General features: G+C 35.7%; 2 protein-coding genes across 6 annotated transcripts in view; one reads left to right on the top strand and one right to left on the bottom strand.

The window, feature by feature from the left end:
* The window catches only part of LOC106159160 (MAP kinase-activating death domain protein), a 43,390-nt gene extending 31,601 nt beyond the window's left edge, over positions 1 to 11,789 (top strand). For 4 of the 5 annotated variants that reach the window (XM_087014226.1, XM_087014216.1, XM_087014221.1 and 1 more), the window contains 9 exons: positions 20 to 140; positions 406 to 622; positions 859 to 966; positions 1,227 to 1,391; positions 1,589 to 1,661; positions 1,964 to 2,070; positions 4,015 to 4,087; positions 4,538 to 4,584; positions 11,270 to 11,789. In XM_087014226.1, the coding sequence (XP_086870352.1) occupies positions 20 to 140; positions 406 to 622; positions 859 to 966; positions 1,227 to 1,391; positions 1,589 to 1,661; positions 1,964 to 2,070; positions 4,015 to 4,087; positions 4,538 to 4,584; positions 11,270 to 11,470 (1,112 nt within the window). In that variant the 3' untranslated portion in view covers positions 11,471 to 11,789. Of the gene's footprint in view, positions 1 to 19; positions 141 to 405; positions 623 to 858; positions 967 to 1,226; positions 1,392 to 1,588; positions 1,662 to 1,963; positions 2,071 to 4,014; positions 4,088 to 4,537; positions 4,585 to 5,356; positions 5,499 to 11,269 lie in introns of all 5 variants that reach the window. The other variant, XM_087014211.1, reaches the window with a different exon arrangement.
* A 1,335-nt stretch (positions 11,790 to 13,124) lies between these two features.
* Positions 13,125 to 22,193, bottom strand: LOC106159158 (hsp70-binding protein 1-like). The gene is made up of 6 exons (XM_013535363.3): positions 21,915 to 22,193; positions 21,256 to 21,430; positions 20,857 to 21,078; positions 20,286 to 20,441; positions 19,900 to 20,108; positions 13,125 to 19,621 (listed from the first exon to the last, which is right to left on the bottom strand). Exons 1-6 carry the CDS (start codon positions 22,041 to 22,043, stop codon positions 19,535 to 19,537), a joined length of 978 nt encoding a protein of 325 aa, XP_013390817.2. The 5' UTR covers positions 22,044 to 22,193; the 3' UTR covers positions 13,125 to 19,534.
* Positions 22,194 to 22,208: the final 15 nt, after the last annotated feature.

The following is a 22,208-nucleotide window of genomic DNA, read 5'->3' as shown; positions in this document are numbered from 1 at the left end:
TTCAACTGCTCATTTGCAGACAAAGATCGGAGCCGGCTGTGGGACCAGATGCAGTTTTGGGAAGATGTGTTCCTAGATGCGGTGGCCCAGGAAAGGGATATCATTGGCATGGATCAGGGACCTGCTGAAATGATGGACAGGTAAATGAGGCTTAGGAGTATAGCCCATCCAGTCATAGAGATTATGTTGTCATTTTATGATTATTGACATGGAGTTGTTGGTCCATGCCTGAGTCAAGACAAAGAGTTTGATAAGATGTTGTTTTACACAAAAATTAAAAAAATTAGGGAGCTCATGCATAAACCCTTACTATTTTGTGGATTGTTTCATTATCAGACAGACAGGCAGAGATATAGATAGACTGATACATGTTGTTAACTGATACATGAATTTTTTTTATTTTAGGTACAAAGACTTGGGTGCTGCTGAGAAGAAACGTCTGGAACAAGATGAAGACAGGCTGTTGGCCAACATGCTCTACAACCTGATAGCTTTCATGGTCATGATGAAAGTGAATAAACAAGAGATACGGCGCAAAGCCAGAAGAATGTTGGGAAAATGTCACATTGGGCTGCACTACAGTCAAGAAATTAATGAACTGTTAGATAATTTGACCAACCTGGTAGGTGCTTGTGTGTTTATTTGTGATTGCACTTAAGATTGGAGATATTTCTAGGTACCATATAAAGAATTTAAACTTTTATGAATATGTATATGATGCAGTAACAGTTTAATCAGTTTTATCATTGAAAAGAGTTAAGAATGTCATTTTTCAGAAAGTGATTTTTAATTGCCTCAGAGTGAATGTTCTACTTTCACCAAAATAAGATATTAACCTTTATCTTTGCTGTTTTTTAGCATGGTAATGACATTGATCTGAAACCCCTTGGTAGTCGCATGATGCAAAAGCAATCTTTCACAGTGCACTGGGGACCAGACAACACTGGAGATATGCTCTTCATGGAGGTAATAGTTTGCTATTTTAACACACAGTAGAATGAAGGTTTGTATTATGTATGAAGCTTCAGGTCGTCATGTGTATTTGTGATACATTCTGTTAATATGTGAAAATGATGTAACTTCACAACCTGCAGCATGACAATTGAATTCTGACTGGACAGAAAAGAAGACATGATTATTTTATTATACTAGCAGTGGATTAAGAAAAGGAGCTGATTGAAAAGGGGTATTTTGATAGTTGTCACACAGCCACTTCAATGTTTCAGGTGTGTGATGACTGTATAGTGCTGCGTAGTGTGATGGGGATTATTTGTGACCGCTGGTGGTATGAGAAGCTGGTCAACATGACTTACTGTCCGAAAACCAAGGTTCTCTGTCTCTGGAGAAAAAATGGGGACCAGACACAGCTCAATAAATTCTACACCAAGAAGGTATAAAAGGGGATCTCTATATCATTACCTATATTGGGCATTGAATCTTGCCAGTTCTTAATATATTTGTATTTTGTTATATCCTAAGTGAGCACAGCATGTGGTGATGTAACAATAACATAAGATCATATCAGTCTTAAGATTTAAAATAAGGAATATATTGTGCTTTTGATATGTTGAGAAAATTATATTTTCAGTGCAAAGAGCTCTATTTCTGTGTAAGAGAATCAATGGAAAAGGCTGCTTTAAGGAATAATGGGAAAATACCAGGTAATACTAAGATTGATAAATTTTTTATTTAGTTTGCCTGTATTTCAAATTTTATGGTCCTTTGAAAATGCTGTTTCTCTTGAGTCATAGCTAGTTTTTACTATTTATCTAAAAGAAGAAATGATTTCAGTGTAGTTTTGATAATATTTATTTTTTCAAGCTGTCTTATCTAAAATTAAAGAACAGCAGTATTCCTTTCCTTATATTTTTATTTTTCAAAAAAGACTGGAAAAGATGCTGTTAACAGTGAATCATGTAGGTGAAGTGTGATTAAATCTCTTATTTTGACATTGCTTTGGCAGGACCTGAACTTGGTGGAGAATTCCCTGTGCAAGATCTCAAGACTGGCCAAGGTGGACTGCTTCAGGTTTGCATGGAAGGCATTGGGCTTCTCTTGGAAAGCAGCAAGGTCAGTGCTGCCACCTATACTGTCATTCATTGGATCTATATTTATAGGGCACTGCTGCTTGCGGGCTGTCTGTTGTAGTGAATGGTTTCTTAGCTGTCTGGTTGTTAAAATATTTGCGATTCTAATATTATACATTTTTGAATGTTTTCTTCGTAGGACTACCTTTTAGTGATTGTTTGATTTAAAGTGCTATTTTTTAACATTTATATGGAATCTATTTGCTTCAAGCAAAGATCATTGAACACTTTATGCTTTTCTAGGGGTGTCACATCCACTGACGTTTTTAAGGGATCTGTTTTTGTGAAAATGTATATTGATATGGCTTTCTATAACAGATATTGCCTTGTGGTACTGACATAACTTTGTTAACAGAATTTTTTTTCTTTTTGGTTATTACTTAACATTATAACTGAATAATCCATGAAAATTCCATAATTCATCAAATTCATTTCTAAAATGTTATCTAGAAAAACATCACAACTGTGCAAAATGGTTTAAGCCTTGGGTTGAAATATTTAATGTTCGAAAAGCTTAAGGAGATAAGTTATGACACTGTGTCAGACACATTTTTGCAATGGGACAAATATAGAACTGGAAGGATCCCAGATCATAATTAACTGTATTTGTTGAGGGAGAGCCGCATCATCTATTATTGTGAATAGTAGCATTGACAGACTTGAAAAGTAAGTTCTTAAACATGACCCAGAGTGTCATAACAGTAGAGAAACTAACCTTTCTTTCAGTGTTATCTTCTGTGACATTCACTGCTTTTTTTAATCATTTTACAGGTTTTCAATTGAAAATGAATGTCCTTTGAAGAATACTGAAGATTAAGTCTATTATCAGCTTGTCTGCACCTCTCTAGAGCTCCCTCTGCTTGCTGCATGTGTTTTATATATCATATTCATTCCGATGGGCATGGTTGTCTTTCTTGCAGTATGTGGACATACCAGATACAAGATGGTACCTGTACTTGCATGTGCCAAATGGACATTCAAGACATAAGATGACAATGGGTCTTGCATGAGTCATATGGGCATACAGCACACTAGATGGCACCACATCATGCATGCACCATATGAACGTGCAAGTCACCATAGTTCCTATTCTTGCATGAGTAATTGTTGAGAAAGAAAAAACAGTGGTGTGAGGTTGAACATTATTTGATTTTTTCGTGTCAAATTGGCTTTCGAAAATTTTCGGGATTTCATGTTGTTTATTTTTTTGACTGGGAATGGGATGTATTTTACAGGGAGAAGATACATGATGTTACACGTGGTATCCATTTTGATAATTTCTGGTATCGACTAATTTAACTTTATAAAATTGCCTAACTGTGCTTTTCTATTTTTCTTTCCCTCATCATACCATTCTGGGGCATCAGGACTTTGAGGTATGAAGCAGCGTGCAAATCTCTTGCGTGTTGCATGCCAACTACTAGATAGACAAAGCCTGTCCCTCAGTTGGCTTTTGCTTATTGGCTTCTGTTGTGGCTATTTCTTGCTGTGTCCTTTATGTTGATCAAGCTACCACTTGAAATACAGTAATGTCATATGTACCAAATTGTGATTCTTTATATATATTTATATATATTATATGTAGCTGTTTGTACTCTGTGGCGTTATTTATATTTGGAATGCTATTGTAATTTTTGTTCTTTTTTTTTTTCAATGAATTTATAAAACGTTGGCATGGATGGAAATTCATTAAGACTATTTTCAAATTTATTTTGATGAACACTAACAAGTATTATCTATGGTACTAATCCTAGCTTGAAATTCAGTATCCTTACAATTCAAAATGTCAGTAAAGTGTTTGCCATACACTTGGTATAATTGTGTAACTCGTATTCCAAGTGGTAGCACCACCCACCAGATATCCTGTGGTTGTAAATTTTCTGTTTAGTTTCTCTTGCTCAATGTGTTTATTTTTTCTTATTTTCAGTTCTTTGTTGAGCTAAATCGTGTGAGGAAATGTTTCACACAGAAAGGCGGCATTTTTGTCCTTGAAGAATTTGGTAAGCCCTATGACTGTCATTATCTGCATCCAACCATCCGTCCGTCTTGTTTTCTTTCTGTTTGTTGCCACCTTGGCCTGTCTTGGCTGTTGTGACATAGATGGCACTGCAGTAGTATAGTCATGTAACTTTGCATTTGCAAACTTTTTATGTTATGGAAGATATGAAAAGTTAAAATTTTGATTTCATAAACAAAAATTTCCTACTTTTTAGGAACCCTCACCTCAATATAACTACCCAGTTGGGGGGTTTACAAAATCCAACCTGCTAATGTGATATTGTTTATATAGAAAAAATTTCAGAATTTTTTATCAAGCTTATCATTGCAAAAAGAATTAAGAAGGCATGAATACCTGCAACTGTTGAGAATTTAACAAAATTATTGCATGGAACATGATGGCAGTCAGTCCACAAGCCAAGGTGTACATCCCAAAATCTACTTTCTTTCAGATGCCAAGAATAAAAAAGTAATCCAGAGAAAATACAAGTCCAGCATGGTAAGTGTTTTTCTTTTTCTAATAAAACAGATTTAAACTTAGATAAGAAGTATTGCTGTAAGTAGACTGTTGCTCGAGATCAGTCCTTATTTTTTTTCTTCACTTTGAAAATACTTACATGCATGAATAAGTCTACAAAAGACAGACTTAAAAAGCAAACATGCAAATTCATGAGGGCATTGCATGAATATTTTTCCTTTACTTAGCTTGAATGCTTATATAAAATTTACTTAAACCACTTTAGCAGTTTAAATAGGCATTTATTATTAGCTTGTGACTACTGACTTTCTCCTATGGAGTCCAACTTCCTCTGCATCATATTTATTTGATAACCAAAATACACATATACAGAACTGTACATTTGTTTATAGTAGGCATACAGCATGGAAAGGGTGGAAGTGCTTCATGGTGTGGACAAATTGCCTTGCCATGTAACACTTTATGTTTTTATCATGTTTGACAGTATTTTCTTTGTTGAACATCTAATTCTGTTGCTTAGTATAGAGTAGATGTGTTATATCTATTTCTCTTTGTTATATCTCAAGTGACCTGAGTGAAACCACATTTGGCACTACATTTATACGTGATTGAAGTGCATTCTTCCTATAGCTTGCATGTTATTTGGTCAACATTCAAAGATCAGCAATGGTGAATGTCAAATGTAATCATTCCCTCAGATCAGCTAGAAACTTGGAAGTGTGTAATGTCATTTTTAGTGTGGTTATATTTTATGAATGTTTAAGTTGATGTAGTGATTTTTTCTCCCTGACAGGCTGCCCAAATTATTCACGCAGTTCATCGGACAATCTCAGTACAACCTGCACTTTATACTTTCCCTCAAACACACCGTCTGCAGCATCCAGACAGCAGCCTGCGCAAGAACGGCACCGTGCCCAATGGTTATTTGCAACACAGTATGCCTTCTTTCCATTTGTACTTGCTATATATATATATTTTAGACTTCATGACTGATGTCATCTTGCTACCATAGTTGCATGTGTTAGTAGCACAGTATTTGTAACAGTAGTAGCGTATGATAACAGTCCAGCACTGCCTGCATGCAAGGTTTATTGTAACCCAGACAGTAGTCTCCATACTTCAATTGGATGACAGGATTTCATCTATAAGAAAATTAAATCCCACAAATTTAATCATTATTATTTAAAAAAAAAAAAAAACGTTTTCTTTGGGCAGTTGAACTTTTGTAAGCTTCTGTAATTCTGTTACATATAGAAAGATTACCTGAATAAATGTAAGAAGCCATCCCAGGGACATTAAAGATAAAGCCATCACTTTTGAATCTTTTTCTATCTTTTGAACATTTGAACAGCAACACTGAGATATCTGGCTGTGTTTAGACATCAGGTCCTATAAACCGATTAGGTGTTTGCTAAGACTACTTGCAGATTTTTTATCCCTAATGACCTTATTAACTACCAAACCTATGTATTAATCAACACAGTGCACAATTATTTAGCACCAACAAAGTGATACCTGGCACTAACAGTCATCCCCTCTGGTAGCACTGGTTAATTTGTGGGTTATGTGGTTAATATGGGTGTTAGTGCTAAGAGATCTGCGGGTTGTTTTAGTAAAAGTCTTATTTGTTTCATAAGGCCTGGACATACAGATTTCTTACATGGAAATTTTTATGCATCTCTGTTTGGTTTTTGCTTATTGCTGCATTGTCAGAATGAAACTCAAAAGCAGCAGTGTTGGGAAGCAACAATACTAGAGGCGAATCTTTCCTTTTTAGATGTATGGAGACTAGTGTTGTATGGCATGGCAATTACTTTACTTACATATTCACATTTCCTTTGTTTTATTAACAGGCTGCAGATCCCACAACTGTTAGAGGCTGCTGTTCAACTGGTGTCTTGGCATGTTTTATTTTTTGTGTGCCTTTTATATAACTAAATCAGAGTTTAAGAGGTGAATTAATCAGTGCACTTGTTAACCAGCAGATTTATGTGCTTTCATCTTTTGAGCTGTTTGATTTATGAGGTTGAAAGCATGATTTGGGTTAATCCAATTTCCAGCGCCATTTTGCATTCATGTATGAAGGACAATTGATTTATCACAAACTCTCCCCCTCAAGCAAATATTGCATTCAGGACAAAAGCTGCTTATAATTATCCAGGATTGAGAGTTTGAAACAGTTGCCCTGCGTGCACACAATAATAACACCATAATATACGATGTGCAACCATTTCAAGCAAATCAAAGTTATTTTTGATTTATTGATCAAACTGATATATGATTTTACATTTATGATTTTATTTGTTGTAAGTAAAATGAAAGCCCAAAGTGTTGCAAGTATGGTTTGAGGTTTTTTGATGAAACAAAAATATCTAAGTATATGGATATGAACTTCGAGTATTAGGGTTTTAGTGTCCATATTAAATTGGTGCTTTTGAACAATATGTGGTAATTAAAAGATGACTTAGCACCATTTTGAATGGTAAAATCTGCAGCACAGCACATGATTTAATGCAGTGGATACTTGTTAGAGATTATACTATTCAATAACTAATATCCTAGGAATTTTTCACTTGGCTTCAATATTTATGAAGTGCTCTTAACACACCGAATTTTAAATGTTATAAGTAATAAGAAGCACCAACTTAACTTCTTTATTTGCTATGCTAACTGGGAAGGTTTATTGTACCACCAGCGTTAGCGCTGGCGGTACACATGGTTTCGGTCTCGTCCGGATCGTTCTGCCGGCTCCGCCGGCTCCGCCGGTTCCGCCGGCTCCGCCGGCTCCGCCGGACGGCTACCGTTACCGCTTCTCCTCCTAGACGGTAAGGCCCCCCATACCCATCTCATGGATTTAGGTCACCTATAATCTCAACTCGTTCCACGTAAAATTTGGGCTTTGTCGGTATTGGGGTCTGGGTGTGGCACTCATTGCAATGCACCCTTGTCTAAAAATGGCAAAATTAAATGCTAATTATCTACCCTACGGAAGGAGTTATGGGAAAAAATTCTATAGACGGCTTTCCAAAAGTCATATGTGTAGATTTCAAATATACCCTTGGATTTGACCTTTGACCTTTACTTCAAGGTCAAATGGGCCAAAATTTTCAAAAAAATGAAATTTTTTACGAAAAAAAATTTTTTTGCCCTGTTATTCAGACACCACACAGACTTAACCAATAATATTATTGGAAAGTGTTACCCTTCAGGTCATCTTTCATCTCCATGAATTTGGGGTCAATCGGTGCATTTTCACGGGAGTAGCGGCCATAAGATACCGAAACTGAAAACTGTCTCTAATTCGGGAACCGTTAATGCTAGAGACCCATTCTTTTTTGCATTTTGTAGAGCATGTAAAGCCCAACACTGGAGGTGGTCTCCGTTTTTTTGTATTCCATACCGTTTTCGAGTTACACTGTATCAAAAAGTACATATTGGTGGTGAAAGCAAAATGTGCAGTACGGTAATGGATAATAAATTTTGAACTCCGGAAAAATAAAACATAAGGCTTGGCAAAGCAGACAACTTGTGGTCCAAAACGACATTATTTCATCAAATTTGAACATCTGGAACTTCAGAGCACCTCCCATTTCAAGAATTTTGACCAAAATGACCTTTTCTTTATTTTAATTAATTTTTTCTGTAGGAAATTTATGGCACATTATGGTAACTCCAAAATTATAACATTTAGTCCCTTATATCTCCAAAACTGGCAGAGATAGGTCCATAGTTACTATTGAAGTTGAATAGGAAGTCATATACTGGCAATCTAAATGTGACCTTAAAATTGACCTTTGACCTACTTTTCACCATGAACTGAACTTTGCAAATTTTGCTTCCCTTTTATCTCCAAAACTGGCAGAGATAGGTCCATAGTTTCTATTGAACTTGAATAGGAAGTCATATACTGGCAATCTAAATGTGACCTTAAAATTGACCTTTGACCTACTTTTCACCATGAACTGAACTTTGCAAATTTTGCTTCCCTTTTATCTCCACAACTGGCAGAGATAGGTCCATAGTTACTATTGAAGTTGAATAGGAAGTCATATACTGGCAATCTAAATGTGACCTTAAAATTGACCTTTGACCTACTTTTCACCATGAACTGAACTTTGCAAATTTTGCTTCCTTTTTATCTCCAAAACTGGCAGAGATAGGTCCATAGTCTCTATTGAACTTGAATAGGAAGTCATATACTGGCAATCTACATGTGACCTTAAAATTGACCTTTGACCTACTTTTCACCATGAATTGAACTTTGCAAATTTTTCTTCCATTTTATCGCCAAAACTGGCAGAGATAGGTCCATAGTTACTATTGAACTTGAATAGGAAGTCATATACTGGCAATCTATATGTGACCTTAAAATTGACCTTTGACCTACTTTTCACCATGAACTGAACTTTGCAAATTTTTCTTCCCTTTTATCTCCAAAACTGTCAGAGATAGGTCCATAGTTACTATTGAACTTGAATAGGAAGTCATATACTGGCAATCTAAATGTGACCTTAAAATTGACCTTTGACCTACTTTTCACCATGAACTGAACTTTGCAAATTTTGCTTTCCTTTTATCTCCAAAACTGGCTGAGATAGGTCCGTAGTTACTATTGAACTTGAATAGGAAGTCATATACTGGCAATCTAAATGTGACCTTAAAATTGACCTTTGACCTACTTTTCACCATGAACTGAACTTTGCAAATTTTGCTTCCCTTTTATCTCCAAAACTGGCAGAGATAGGTCCATAGTTACTATTGAACTTGAATAGGAAGTCATATACTGGCAATCTAAATGTGACCTTAAAATTGACCTTTGACCTTCTTTTCACCATGAACTGAACTTTGCAAATTTTTCTTCCCTTTTATCTCCAAAACTGGCAGAGATAGGTCCATAGTTACTATTGAACTTGAATAGGAAGTCATATACTGGCAATATAAATGTGACCTTAAAATTGACCTTTGACCTACTTTTCACCATGAACTGAACTTTGCATGTAAAGCCCAATACTGGAGGTGGTCTCGGTTTTTTTGTATTCCATACGGTTTTCGAGTTACGCTGTATCAAAAAGTACATATTGGTGGTAAAAGCAAAATGTGCAGTACGGTAATGGATAATAAATTTTGAACTCTGGAAAAATAAAACATAAGGCTTGGCAAAGCAGACAACTTGTGTTCAAAAATGACATTATTTCATCAAACTTGAACTTCTGAAACTTCAGAGCACCTCCTATTTCAAGAATTTTGACCAAAATGACATTTTCTTTATTTTAATTAATTTTTTCTGTTCGAAATTTAAGGCACATTATGGTAACTCCAAAATTATAACATTTAGTCCCTTATATCTCCAAAACTGGCAGAGATAGGTCCATAGTTACTATTGAACTTGAATAGGAAGTCATATACTGGCAATATAAATGTGACCTTAAAATTGACCTTTGACCTACTTTTCACCATGAACTGAACTTTGCAAATTTTGCTTTGCTTTTATCTCCAAAACTGGCAGAGATAGGTCCATAGTTACTATTGAACTTGAATAGGAAGTCATATACTGGCAATATAAATGTGACCTTAAAATTGACCTTTGACCTCCTTTTAACCATGAACTGAACTTTGCAAATTTTGCTTCCCTTTTGTCTCCAAAACTGGCAGAGATAGGTCCATAGTTACTATTGAACTTGAATAGGAAGTCATATACTGGCAATCTAAATGTGACCTTAAAATTGACCTTTGACCTACTTTTCACCATGAACTGAACATTGCAAATTTTGTTTCCCTTTTATCTCCAAAACTGGCAGAGATAGGTCCGTAGTTTCTATTGGACTTGAATAGGAAGTCATATACTGGCAATCTTACTGTGACCTTGAAATTGACCTTTGACCTACTTTTCACCATGAACTGAACTTTGCAAATTTTGGTTTCCTTTTATCTCCAAAACTGGCTGAGATAGGTCCGTAGTTACTATTGGACTTGAATAGGAAGTCATATACTGGCAATCTATATGTGACCTTCAAATTGACCTTTGACCTACTTATAATCATGAACTGAACTCTGCTAATTTCTTTCTCTTTTAACTCCAAACCTGGCAGAGATAGGTCCATAGTTACTATTGAAGTTGAATAGGAAGTCATATACTGGCAATTTACTGCGACCTTGAAATTGACCTTTGACCTACCTTACGATGAACTTAACTTTGATTGTACCATTTTAAGTTATATATATTTTTTGCGTATTTTGAAAATTCTTGTTGATTGCATTTTTATAGCTTGTCAAGCATAAGACTGGTGGCTGTGTCCCTTATTTTGTGTATGTGGGGGTCTATACGAATGCGCTTGCTCCAGCTGGTGGTACAATATTCGGAGGCGGTATCGCCTCTCTGATCCTCTAGTTTTAGACAATAATGATTACCATATTTCATCAACAGTTTTAATTAAGAAATATAATTTAAGAAATTATATAACTGTAATTTTTACATCTAAATTACTGATTTTATGACAAATTGTCACACAATATTATTTTGCTTGTATTAACAATGTTGAAGCGCATGAGTGTTTTTAATACTGCACGTTTGATATGAGCTTTTTATGTGGATGCTTTTCCTTGGCTTATGAATGACATGACAGTGATCTAAACAGGTGAAAGTAAACAGAATTCAAAATTTTAAAGCAATTGTTGGTTTTATTTTTCATACCATGTCTTATTTCAGGCTGATGACATCTGCTATGCTGTGTTGTGTGTATTTTCTTACGTGGCTGCTGGAATGGAACAACAGCAGCAACAGCAACAAAAACAGCCACAGAAACAACAGAGAGAATCTACAAGAGAAAGCATGCATTCAAAACGTCCTTCAAGCGACAGTCAACAACCAGATTATATACTGCAGAGAGAACTGCCAGTGACTGGTTGAGTTAAATAGAGTCACAACTAACACAATCTCTGTCTGATGCAGCTAATCACCTGCTGCAATGGCAGCACCTTACACCTAACGCAAGCCATTCAAGGGATGGCAGACTTAACAAGGAAAGCTAGTGATGGATGGTGCTTATATCAGAAGGCAATAAGGATATCTATTCGTCTTGGTGGCTCTCACACTCTTTCTCCTTTTTTTATTAGTAAAATCTTGTTTTGATTTTAGGAGAAAAATACTAGACGGTCCTCAATCATTAGTTCTTAGAAGAATTGGAGTGGTTGAACTGAGGAAATCCTATGAATAAACTAATAAACTCACCTTATATATTATGTTTATGAGTAAGATAGTCATACCCAACTGTACTGAAACCATGTACATTTACTGTCCTACTGCTTCTTAGCATGGTTTTGTCAGTGACTATGGTGATTTATCAATTTATAATAAATTTACAAAAATTATGATTATACACATCGGCTATATGATTTAATTGTTGATTTGCAATGTTTTGTTATGGTTTGCTAAATTTGGTTGTTTGTATTTTCAAAAAATTACTAATATGTAAATTGCATGCAAGGAATATAAAACCAGGTTAGCTATTATGAAGACTTGTTAACCACAGGTCAGAGGTTTTGTAAATAATCTGTTGATGAAAATTCAATGTAGAAATCCCAAATGCCATCATACCCTTTCTGGTAAAGGAATGTTGGGTCATGAGACAGTTAGTGTTTATAGTTTCATTAATGTGCAATTGAATAATATAATCATAGACCTGTTATGACAGAAAAAAAATGAAAAGAATGATAGAATAATATAGCAATTATAATCAGTGATTATGTGTGGTGGACAGATGACAGGTGTTAATACTGACAGTTTTCAGTAAAAAAAAATATCGTAAACAACATTCTTCATCTATTATAATTTTTGTTTCTGCAGTGGAAGAAGGAATGCTATAAAAATTAAGGGCAATTAAAACAACTTGATATGATTTGTATGTAAAATGGTTGTTAATACTTTGTGTAGGGTGATGTTTTATCATAACTGATATTTGTAGCTATGAATATGAATGTGCAATATACAAGTTGCTGTTCTTGCTTATTGACAGTGCATTTTGAATGTGTTAACAATCCTTAAAAGAAATGCAATTCTTCAAGAAAATAATATTTTCTGTATTATGATAAACATATAATCAGATTGTTAAGAATGAATGTAGTACTTACAAAATGGTTGCAAGTGTACACATGTATATATATATGTATGACTACAGCTACTTCTGCTGTGGCGTTCAAACTTTATAATTAATTTACAAATTGACTACCATAAGTGGAATACTGATAGAAGTAAAGTTTTAGATAGGAAATTGCCAATTTCACAGTTGAAGTTGATGCAGTTAATGGATAAGTTGCTGTTAATATTTTATACACAGACAATGAAAGTGTCTGCATGTATTCTGATCCCCTGTGCATTGTCACTCAAATGCATTTTTTTTTCTATATCATAACTGCCAAACAAGTCTCATTTTACTTTATGTTCACATGTAATATTGGTTTGGTTAAATGCTGGTTATATTTTATTTTATTTAAGTCAGCATTATCAGAATTAATACTATATGTATGTATATTGGTTGCACACACATGCCCATTATCAATTTTAATTCTTTTTTTTTCAACTGTCTGTATATTACCAGCCTTGCTGTATAGCTTCATTGTTCAGAATCTGTAAAAGAATCTCCAAAGCAAAGTGCATGCTTACCACCTGTTTTTGTAGTGCCAGGACATCACAAGGAGTGGCTCTTCACTATTACACCTCTAACACGTTGTGTACATAGTCCATTCTTTCCGAACCTATATTATTCATCTGAGCACTCACAGTACACAAAAATGTTCGGAGTACACAGGTAACTGTAACATAAACTGCACTAAGGCATAATGTGCAGGGAATTAGTCTGGTTTTTATATATAATTTCTATGTATAATTGTTTATTCAAAATATGTTTACAAAGACATTATTCCATTTACAGTATATTTTTTATATCATTTGTGGGTGTTAGAGGCATTTTATTATTTATGTTAAAATTTCGCATTCCTTTATTTTCCAGATTGGTTTCATCCACAAAGTACTGCTTAGTGGATAATAACAAGTTTATTATTATTGTTCAGATGTTTAACATTACCATGCTAACTCATTCCAGCTTCACATAGGTTGTTATTAGAATAATTTGTGACAACAGTCTCTTGCTTCATTTTAGTTAATATACATTATGATGCAATTCTGCATGTACATTTAGAGCTTTAAAATAATAAAACTTAGAAAAAATGGCACTTGTTTTTTTTTTTTAGGCTGAGAATTAATAAGACTTCTCCACAATGTCAATAACCCTTTTAGTTCAAAAATATTTGCATAAATAGAACTGGCAATAAGATGCTCTTTAAAGACACTAATTCCATACAGATGTCTATTCTGTAAAAAATAAGTAAAAGGGTTCACAACTCTACTTTGTCACTAAATGTACAATCCCACTAAAAGATGGTCAAAGAAAAAACACCAACTGCATTGTTCAACTTGGCAGTCTAATGGAATAGTGCTGTAGTGCTTCCTTGCTCTTTAAGAGGCAGAAAGCCGAGATTGCTTCTACAATTCAATTTCCATGAAAATGTCTTCTAAAAAAGTTCACTGTCATGTTGACTATCACATGATTCTGATACTCAAACTGTGCTAATGACTTGATTCCACCTTCAATGTGGCCTGTTGTACGAGTTGCAAGACTATTTTGCAACCACACTGCATTTTGCAAAGGAAGAAAAATGTAAATAAGCATTTTGTAATGATGTATTTAGCAGGTTGTTTTAAGCCAATGGTGAACTAAAGAGACTTCCTACTACACTGAAATTGCATGATGAAAATTGCCTAAGGCTGTAGCTGAAATGGGAGGTTTAAGGGGCCTAAATTTGCAAAGTAGGTAAAAAGGTGGTGTGATATAGAAAGCACCCAGTTTTGAAGCAGGAAAAATAGAATGGACACTATGCACATCTGGTAAGAGACAGACTTCACATGAATGGAGAATTGTATAGATGCGACCAAAATTGCAAGCATACAGAATATACAGTATTGGGAATTCATTGCTGCAGGCAGTGTCATCATTAGATCCAGTAGCAAGGGGCCACAGTGTCACCAGCAAATACATGAAGAAGCTTCTTCGTTATGTCACAAACGTCCTAACTGAGGAGGAAAAGGAACAGTTTTCTCGCAAGGTGAAACTCTTTTGTCACATAGTGGTGCGTCATGCACATTGTGTAATATTATCCAATGTGCATGACGCACCACTATGTGACATCCCCATGGAGAAGAATGTTCGTTTTAATGCCAAGAAAACGCAGTTGAAACAAAACAGTGTATCATATTTTGGGATGATTGTTGGAGCACAAGGAATCCGACCAGACCCAGAGAAGATTCGCTCAATTCTGGAAATGCCAGACCCAACTGATACTGAGGCAGTGAAGCGTTTAACAGGAATGTTGAATTTCCTATCACCATTTATTCCAAATAAGTCTTCTACCATGAGTCCAATCAGCAGTTTGTTGAAAGCTGGAGTACCTTGGAATTGGGGACCAGAGCAGAAAGCTGCCATGCAACAAATAAAAGATCTGTGTACTCTCAGAAGAACCAGTGCTGAAGTTGTTTGAGCCATCCAAGCCAGTGACAATACAAGCAGACACGTCATCTACGGGATTAGGTGCATGTCTATTACAAGATGGTCAACCTATTGCTTATGCCTCACGTGCATTAACTGATACAGAGACGAGATACACACAGATCGAGAAGGAACTTTTAGCTATTATGTATGCAGCAACAAAGTTTCACCATTATATTTATGGCAATGAGGTTATGGTGGAGAGTGATCACAAACCTCTAGAGGCAATTATAAGGAAACCACTTCACCAGGTGTCTCCTAGAATGCAAATGATGTTGTTAAAATTGATGTAATACAATCTATGCGTGACATATGTACCAGGTTCAAAGTTGTACATTGCAGACACGCTGTCACATGCGTATGTTGATGACACATCTAAGGAGAGCATAGATTCTCAGTTAGAAGAGGGACTGTACAGGATTCATACTGTTACTCAGTTTTTGCCAGCATCCACGCACAGGATTCAGGAACTTCCAGATGCTACTCAGAGTGACCACAGCCTCCAGCTGGTCCATAACCATATTGTGAATGGTTGGCCTCAGCATAAGTCTTCCCTAGCACCAGAAATTCAGGCATATTGGAATTTAAGAGGACAAATGCATGTGGAGGAAGGACTGATATATGCTGGAGAGCGACTTGTAATTCCTGTTGCCATGAGACAAGAAATGCTTGTTACACTTCATGAAGGACATGCTGGCAGTGAAAAGTGCAAAGCACGAGCCTCTGAAATTATGTATTGGCCTAATATCAACAAAGACATAGAGACCAAGATTGCTGATTACCCAGTATGTGCCACATATGCACGTCAGAATCCCAAGGAACCAATGATTCCACATTCTTTGCCAACTCGTCCATGGTCAAAGCTGGGTTCAGATATATTTGAGTTTGCAGGCCATAATTACTTGTTGATAGTTGATTATTATTCAAAGTTTCCTGAAGTTGTCAAGCTGCAAAACAAAACAGCAGCTGGTGTTATTGCAGCAATGAAACCAGTTTTCAAGGCATGGTATTCCAGATACCTTAGTTAGTGATAATATGCCTTTTGCATAAGAGTGCAGTTTGCGAAAGAGTGGGGATTCACTTGTGTTTATACTAGTCCCACTTATGCTCTGTCTAATGGTCAAAGTGAGCGATTTGTGCAGTCAATTAAAGGAATGCTTAAGAAAGCACAAGCAGAGGGTACAGATCCTCACATATCGTTGTTAGAATACAGAAATACACCTTTAGCTGTTCATCACCAGCTCAATTGTTAATGAGTAGGAGGTTAAAAGATAAAATGCCTACTACAAACAACTTGCTGCAACCAAAGGTGGTAAATGATGCACAGTCAAAGCTGCACAAGCGTCAGCAAAAGCAGACATTCTATTATGATAGAAGTGCTAAATATCACCAGTCATTTAATGTGGGAGATAGTGTTTGTGTGAATTTAGGACAAAATTGGGAACATGCCAGAGTGACAGATATTCATAATACGCCGAGGTCATATGAGGTGACTACTCCGGATGGACATTCATATCGTAGAAACCAACGCATGATAAACAAGTCTCCTGACTCGGTGCCTGAGTCGCATGTTATGGATACTGAACCATCAGATACTAGTACGAGTAAAACAGTGCACCAGAACAATGAAACTGGAAAACAAATTGCTCAGCCACAAATGTGTAGGCGTAGTACTCGGGAGAGACATCTGCCTAGGTGGCAAGCAGATTATGAAATGAAGTGACTGCATGTTTATTTGTTGTTACATTTCAAAAAAAAAAAAAAAAACTTGTTGATTGTACACAGTGCCTGTAACCCATTTAAATGTCTGTGTATAAGAAAGGTACTGTTGAAAAGTACTGCATTGACTTTATGCACTCAGGAAGATTAATACGGACTGTTTACTAGAGGAGACATGTTGTGTTTAATGTTATTGCACTAATTATAAAATGCATTTTGCTGATCAGAGGCAATCATAACAGAACTTTTACTTTTATTTGTATTTTATTACTTTAACTAAGGTGGTAATACAATGTTTAAGATAAGCATGTGTATCAAATTTTGTAGCTAGACATATAAGTAATTGGTAAGTGATTGTCTGTATGTTAATTAGTTTTTTTCCTTTAAAAGGGGGGGGGATGTCACATAGTGGTGCGTCATGCACATTGTGTAATATTATCCAATTAGAATAAAGCGCGGCTGTGTGCTGCAGTTGAGTAATTATTAACAACGTGTTGTCTGGTGTTCGCTCCTCTGCTTGTAACATTACATCTTTCAGGTTGACAATTCCTTTCCTCAGTATTCTGATACTGACAGAGCTGATATCTGGTGGGTTTCAGTCAGGGATACAGAGAGATACCCTGCACTAAGCAAGATGGCCTTGTCTCTCATGGCTTGCTTTCATGGGCCACAAGTAGAAGGAGCCTTTAATGTCATGGGAGACATTCTTCTAGCAGATGTTACATTTATCGAAGGGAGATAACTAGATTACTCCCAAATTATGACAGTGCCTCCTCATAATTTCTTGTTATGGGTTTTTTCATTTCCTTCATAGTTCCCCTCCCCCAGAATTCAACAAAAAAAACCCTATAATTTGCTACTGACACTTCCCAGGCTTTGGATGAAAAGAATCAGATTGAAGTTCAAGCAAGGTATGGGGCCCCCCCAAACCCCCCTTTCCAATTTTTTTTAGATGTCCCCAGTCGATGTAGCTTTAATTTCCCCTTAAAGGCAAAGCCCTAAGCCGAAGGCTACCAGCTAGACTGTTTTCCCCATGAAAAAAAAAGAGAAGGGACCCAAATTATTATTGGGGTTTTACACTGCCAGGTAACAGGTAAGATCTTCTGGAATATAATGTAATAGATTGACGAACTGAGTTAAATGATGTCATAAACGAGGCTCAACCAGGTTTCCAAAAATGAACTGCACTGTAAATAACATTTTATACTACACACTCTGATAAGAAAGATGGGCAGTGCATAATGATATTTAGCCTATTCCTCATTCAAAATACATACACTCATCAGAACACTTAGCAGAACTAAAAAGACATTCTGAAGATTGTCAGTGAGGAGAAAACCTTCAAGATGCACTTAGAGGCCACCTAGATTTGACACAAAAAGATACCATAAAATGTGCTAAAAATACCACACAATTCTCATTTTCATTGGTCATCCTAGGCTCCAACCCCAGCTGTAAAAATGAAGCTGTCTGCATTCAATCAGTTTTTGAGAAAGGGTGATTTGGAACCTATTCAGAGAAACCCCGTTTTCCCCCCTCTTGAAAAAGTGACACCTTGTATCAAGAGGCTATATACACACGTAAGATAAGGGAGGGCGTGAACCTTGTGTTGGACTGCTTAGCTCCTAGCCAGGAGAATAATTTGAGACAACAAATTCAACAGCCAGAGAATCCTGAAGTCAGCGAAAGTCTCACACACATTCTTGTAGAATACTACCAGTTAACAGAATCCTCTAACACAAGACATCAGATTCTATCACTGCCAGCAGTTGATTTAAATTTTGATTTAATTGTGAAAATTTTGTTTATAATTACAATTATTATTAAACTTAATCATAGTGATAAGCTGACTTCACCAACTTTAGATCACACAAAGAGAGTACGTACAAAGATATTGCAGAAAAGGAAGCACAAACATAATGGCACAAATAAAATGAGAAAAAAAAGTATTAGATTCTCCTAAGATACATTCAAGTAATCAATATATATTTGCACAACAACTGTAAAAAATTTCCTAAGTGACACTTGGGCACTTAACAGAGCAACTTCCAAACATCAGCAAGGAAGCTACATTAGCCTATTGAGAACAGCACAATAGCAGGAGCTCTATGCTGATATCTCAAACATGGAGATGATGAGGACTAACTGGCAACCGTTACAGTTACTTAGATTTAATGAAAGATACTAAACTGCAAGAGAGAAATAACAGAATAAGTTGGAGAACAAATAGGCATAGAGTAGCCTAATCTTTTGGGACAAGGTCATATCTAGGCCTTAGAAAGAAAGTACCATTTCCAATCACAAAGAAGATTAGAGAGGATCCACAAGACCCTTGATAGCAAAATTAAACATGAAAAATTGAATAAAACATATCAAGTGGCCTTCTAAAATCCTGCCTTAAGCTTTGACTAGTGAAAATTACCTTGAAAACTTAAATCCATTTGGTGTCTACATTGGGCAGGAAAATAATATACGGGAAAGGGATGCCAATTCACTGAAAGTACCATCATTTCAGTACCTAAAAAAAATGACAGTAAAATATGACGTGGTTGAAAAATGCATTTTCATGTTTTTCTTCAGTTGCAAAATGCAGTGTGGATCTACAGCCAGTACTCAATAATTCTCAATAACAGAATGAGCATCAAGGTAAGTTCCTATCTGTTCACAGGAGTCTCTCCAGTCTCTTTATTTTGAGATCCAAAACACATTTTCTTTAGCTGTTCCGCATATTCCTTTTCCTCCTGAAAAAATATATGCATATATTGTCTGCTTGTTGATTCAATAACTAGGAGATTTGCAAGTTTAAAGATTTTAAATACAATTTTTTCACCAATTTTCACCCTTCAAAATACTTTACTAATTTGACTTGTACTAAAGAGGTTTAGGTTAAAATGAGCAACACAAGCCATTTCATCTGAGTAAAAAAGCAATTTTAATATGATAATGCCTTCAACTGTGTTAACCAATATGTTACTACACTGTTACAGAATTGATTTTTTATTGATATTTATCTACTCACCAAAAACTCTTCTTTTCCTGTAAGATATTCGATCCTGTTTTTTAACAATTCCTTCATATGTAACTCTGGTCTCTGACATTCCTCTATAGTTCTCTGATGCTCAGTTGCCAAGCTTAACAAGGCATTCATAAAATGTTCATGGTTATTATTGTGCTGTTCACTTAATAGTCCCACTAACTGTTCCACCATACCCATATCACACAGTGTATCTATGAAATAGAAAACGATTATAATTTTAAGTGTCTTCTGATCTACCAGATTTCGTGTCAAATACATGTCATATTTTACCCTCTTCATTGGTTGACTATAATTACAACACCTGATCAACTGTAATGCTTAAATTTTCTATACAATGTGCAGAAATAAAATTTAATGTAATGATATACCTTTTATAAGACGGTTTTGTGAAAATAAACACTTTAAGAGAAATGTGGCTTTCACTTTTAATTTGTCATCTCCATCCTGCATGGCTCTCATTAGCACAGACAGTCCATTACTTTTCATGAAGGCAGCTTCTCCATCTGTGAAACCACGCACAAAACCTGCACAAAAACACAAAGGGTTAAGGTTTCTCAAAAAAAATAAATAATAATAATTAAATGGCTTTAAACATCATCCACTTGATGAGTTGATATAATGTGAGAACTAAGATTCTCTCAATATAGTGCTATTGACATAAAGCATTAATTGAAGTGCATTCAAATTTCAATGTAAATTTGTTTTTAATAAATAAAATGTCACTTAATGGTCACTTTTAACTTCAACATATTTTCATTTCAAACATATGCACTTTCAATTTTGCAAAATAAATTAATTGATAAATAAGCAAACAAATGTGTATATCCAATTATAAAGGTAATTACTGGCTAAACCATCACTGAAAATCTTTGCACAGGATGGCTCTTTGAACACCATATTTTTTAAAGCAAAATCCAGATTCTGAAAGCTGATATTTACATGACATTGCATATAGAGCTTTCACTTTTACTAGCACCACGCTATCTTTTTCCAATGTGTCTATGAGGAGTGGTAAAAGATTGGCCTCAAGTGCTGCTATCTGGCAGTAAGGGTTGTTCTGGCAAAGGTTGGCTATCAATTCTGCACCTCTCCAACGGATGTCTGAGGAGTCATTGTGAAGAAGATGTGGCAAAAGGGCATAACCACCAATTTTATGAAAATCTGGAATCAAAATAATCATGAAAACAATAACTATTTTTAACTTCGCTATATTATCTTTTTAAAAAGCATACTCATTTTAATATTGCTCTAGACCAAAAGAAGAATTTTTCCTTTAAAGGAGAGCTTTTTTTAATAAATTTAGATCAAATATCTCATCTTCAGATTAGATCCCTCTACCTTGTGACAAGTCCATATCTTCACATAAAAAACACAATTTTTCCAGAGCTTCTTCTTTTTCTTCTATTTCATCTTCACTGTCCCCCTTTTCAATCAAGATTCTAATGCATTCTTTCATCTCTACAACTGGGTCTTCTGTTGCTGCTTTCATAGCTTCCTCGAGCCATTTTCTTCTCTAAAATGACAAAAGCTTTCAGTACAGATTTTGTGGTTTCCTAAACAGCATATATGACGATCTGTATATGTTGTGGTCCCACAAAACTGGTGCACACAAGTAGATTTCATAAATTAAATTATACAAATTGAATATCTGATGTAATGCATGTGCACACAATTTGAAAATACTAAAATAGCTTTTCTTTTTGAAACATACCTAATGAGCAATATTTGACTGTTAGTGTAACATCATATCCACCAACACTATAATATGCCAAAGCTCACTTTATGGAAACACCTTGGTGTCACCTCATTAATCTGCAGAGTCGATTAAACCGGTTGTAATCCCCCCCCCCCCCCCCTTTCCAGTCCGGGCTAAACACTTTTTAGCCTAGATCGGACCTTTGGGTCAACAGTGCCAAAAGTTCTACTGACCTTAAGCAGGAACAGTGGATAGTAACAGACCAAATCGATAAAAGACAACGACAAAATGGAACTTATACCTCTTCCGACATCTCCTCGTATTTAGAAGGTCCAGTCGCATCTTCTTCTTTCGTTTGTTCTAGGCAAATTTTTAAAAGATGCCTCAGATCCGTGGGGTATATATTTCGATCAAAACCTTCTCCAGACATACTTGTAACGAACTCAATATCACTTATTTCGACCAGATTTTTGTGCACACAATGAAACTGCGGAAGTAACTGTGGAACAATCAAGAACTTTCCACACACCAAGACGGCATGTTATTACTAAGTATCGATTGTGGGTACGTGAAGTGTGGCTGTGGCAATGTATTG

Source organism: Lingula anatina, chromosome 1, assembly GCF_051362555.1.
Source record: "Lingula anatina isolate TDL-2025a chromosome 1, LinAna3.0, whole genome shotgun sequence".
Lineage (NCBI taxonomy): Eukaryota > Metazoa > Brachiopoda > Lingulata > Lingulida > Lingulidae > Lingula > Lingula anatina.
The sequence above is the reverse complement of the archived record's forward strand: the minus strand, read 5'-3'. Positions and strand labels throughout refer to the sequence as shown.

Coding starts and splice junctions, on each gene's coding strand:
- LOC106159158 (XM_013535363.3), bottom strand. CDS start 22,043: ATGTCTGGAGAAGGTTTTGATCGAAATATATACCCCACGGATCTGAGG. Junction 21,431..21,914: donor ACGAGGAGATGTCGGAAGAG/GTATAAGTTCCA, acceptor TTGTCATTTTAG/AGAAGAAAATGGCTCGAGGA. Junction 20,109..20,285: donor ACAAAACCGTCTTATAAAAG/GTATATCATTAC, acceptor TCTATTTCATAG/ATACACTGTGTGATATGGGT.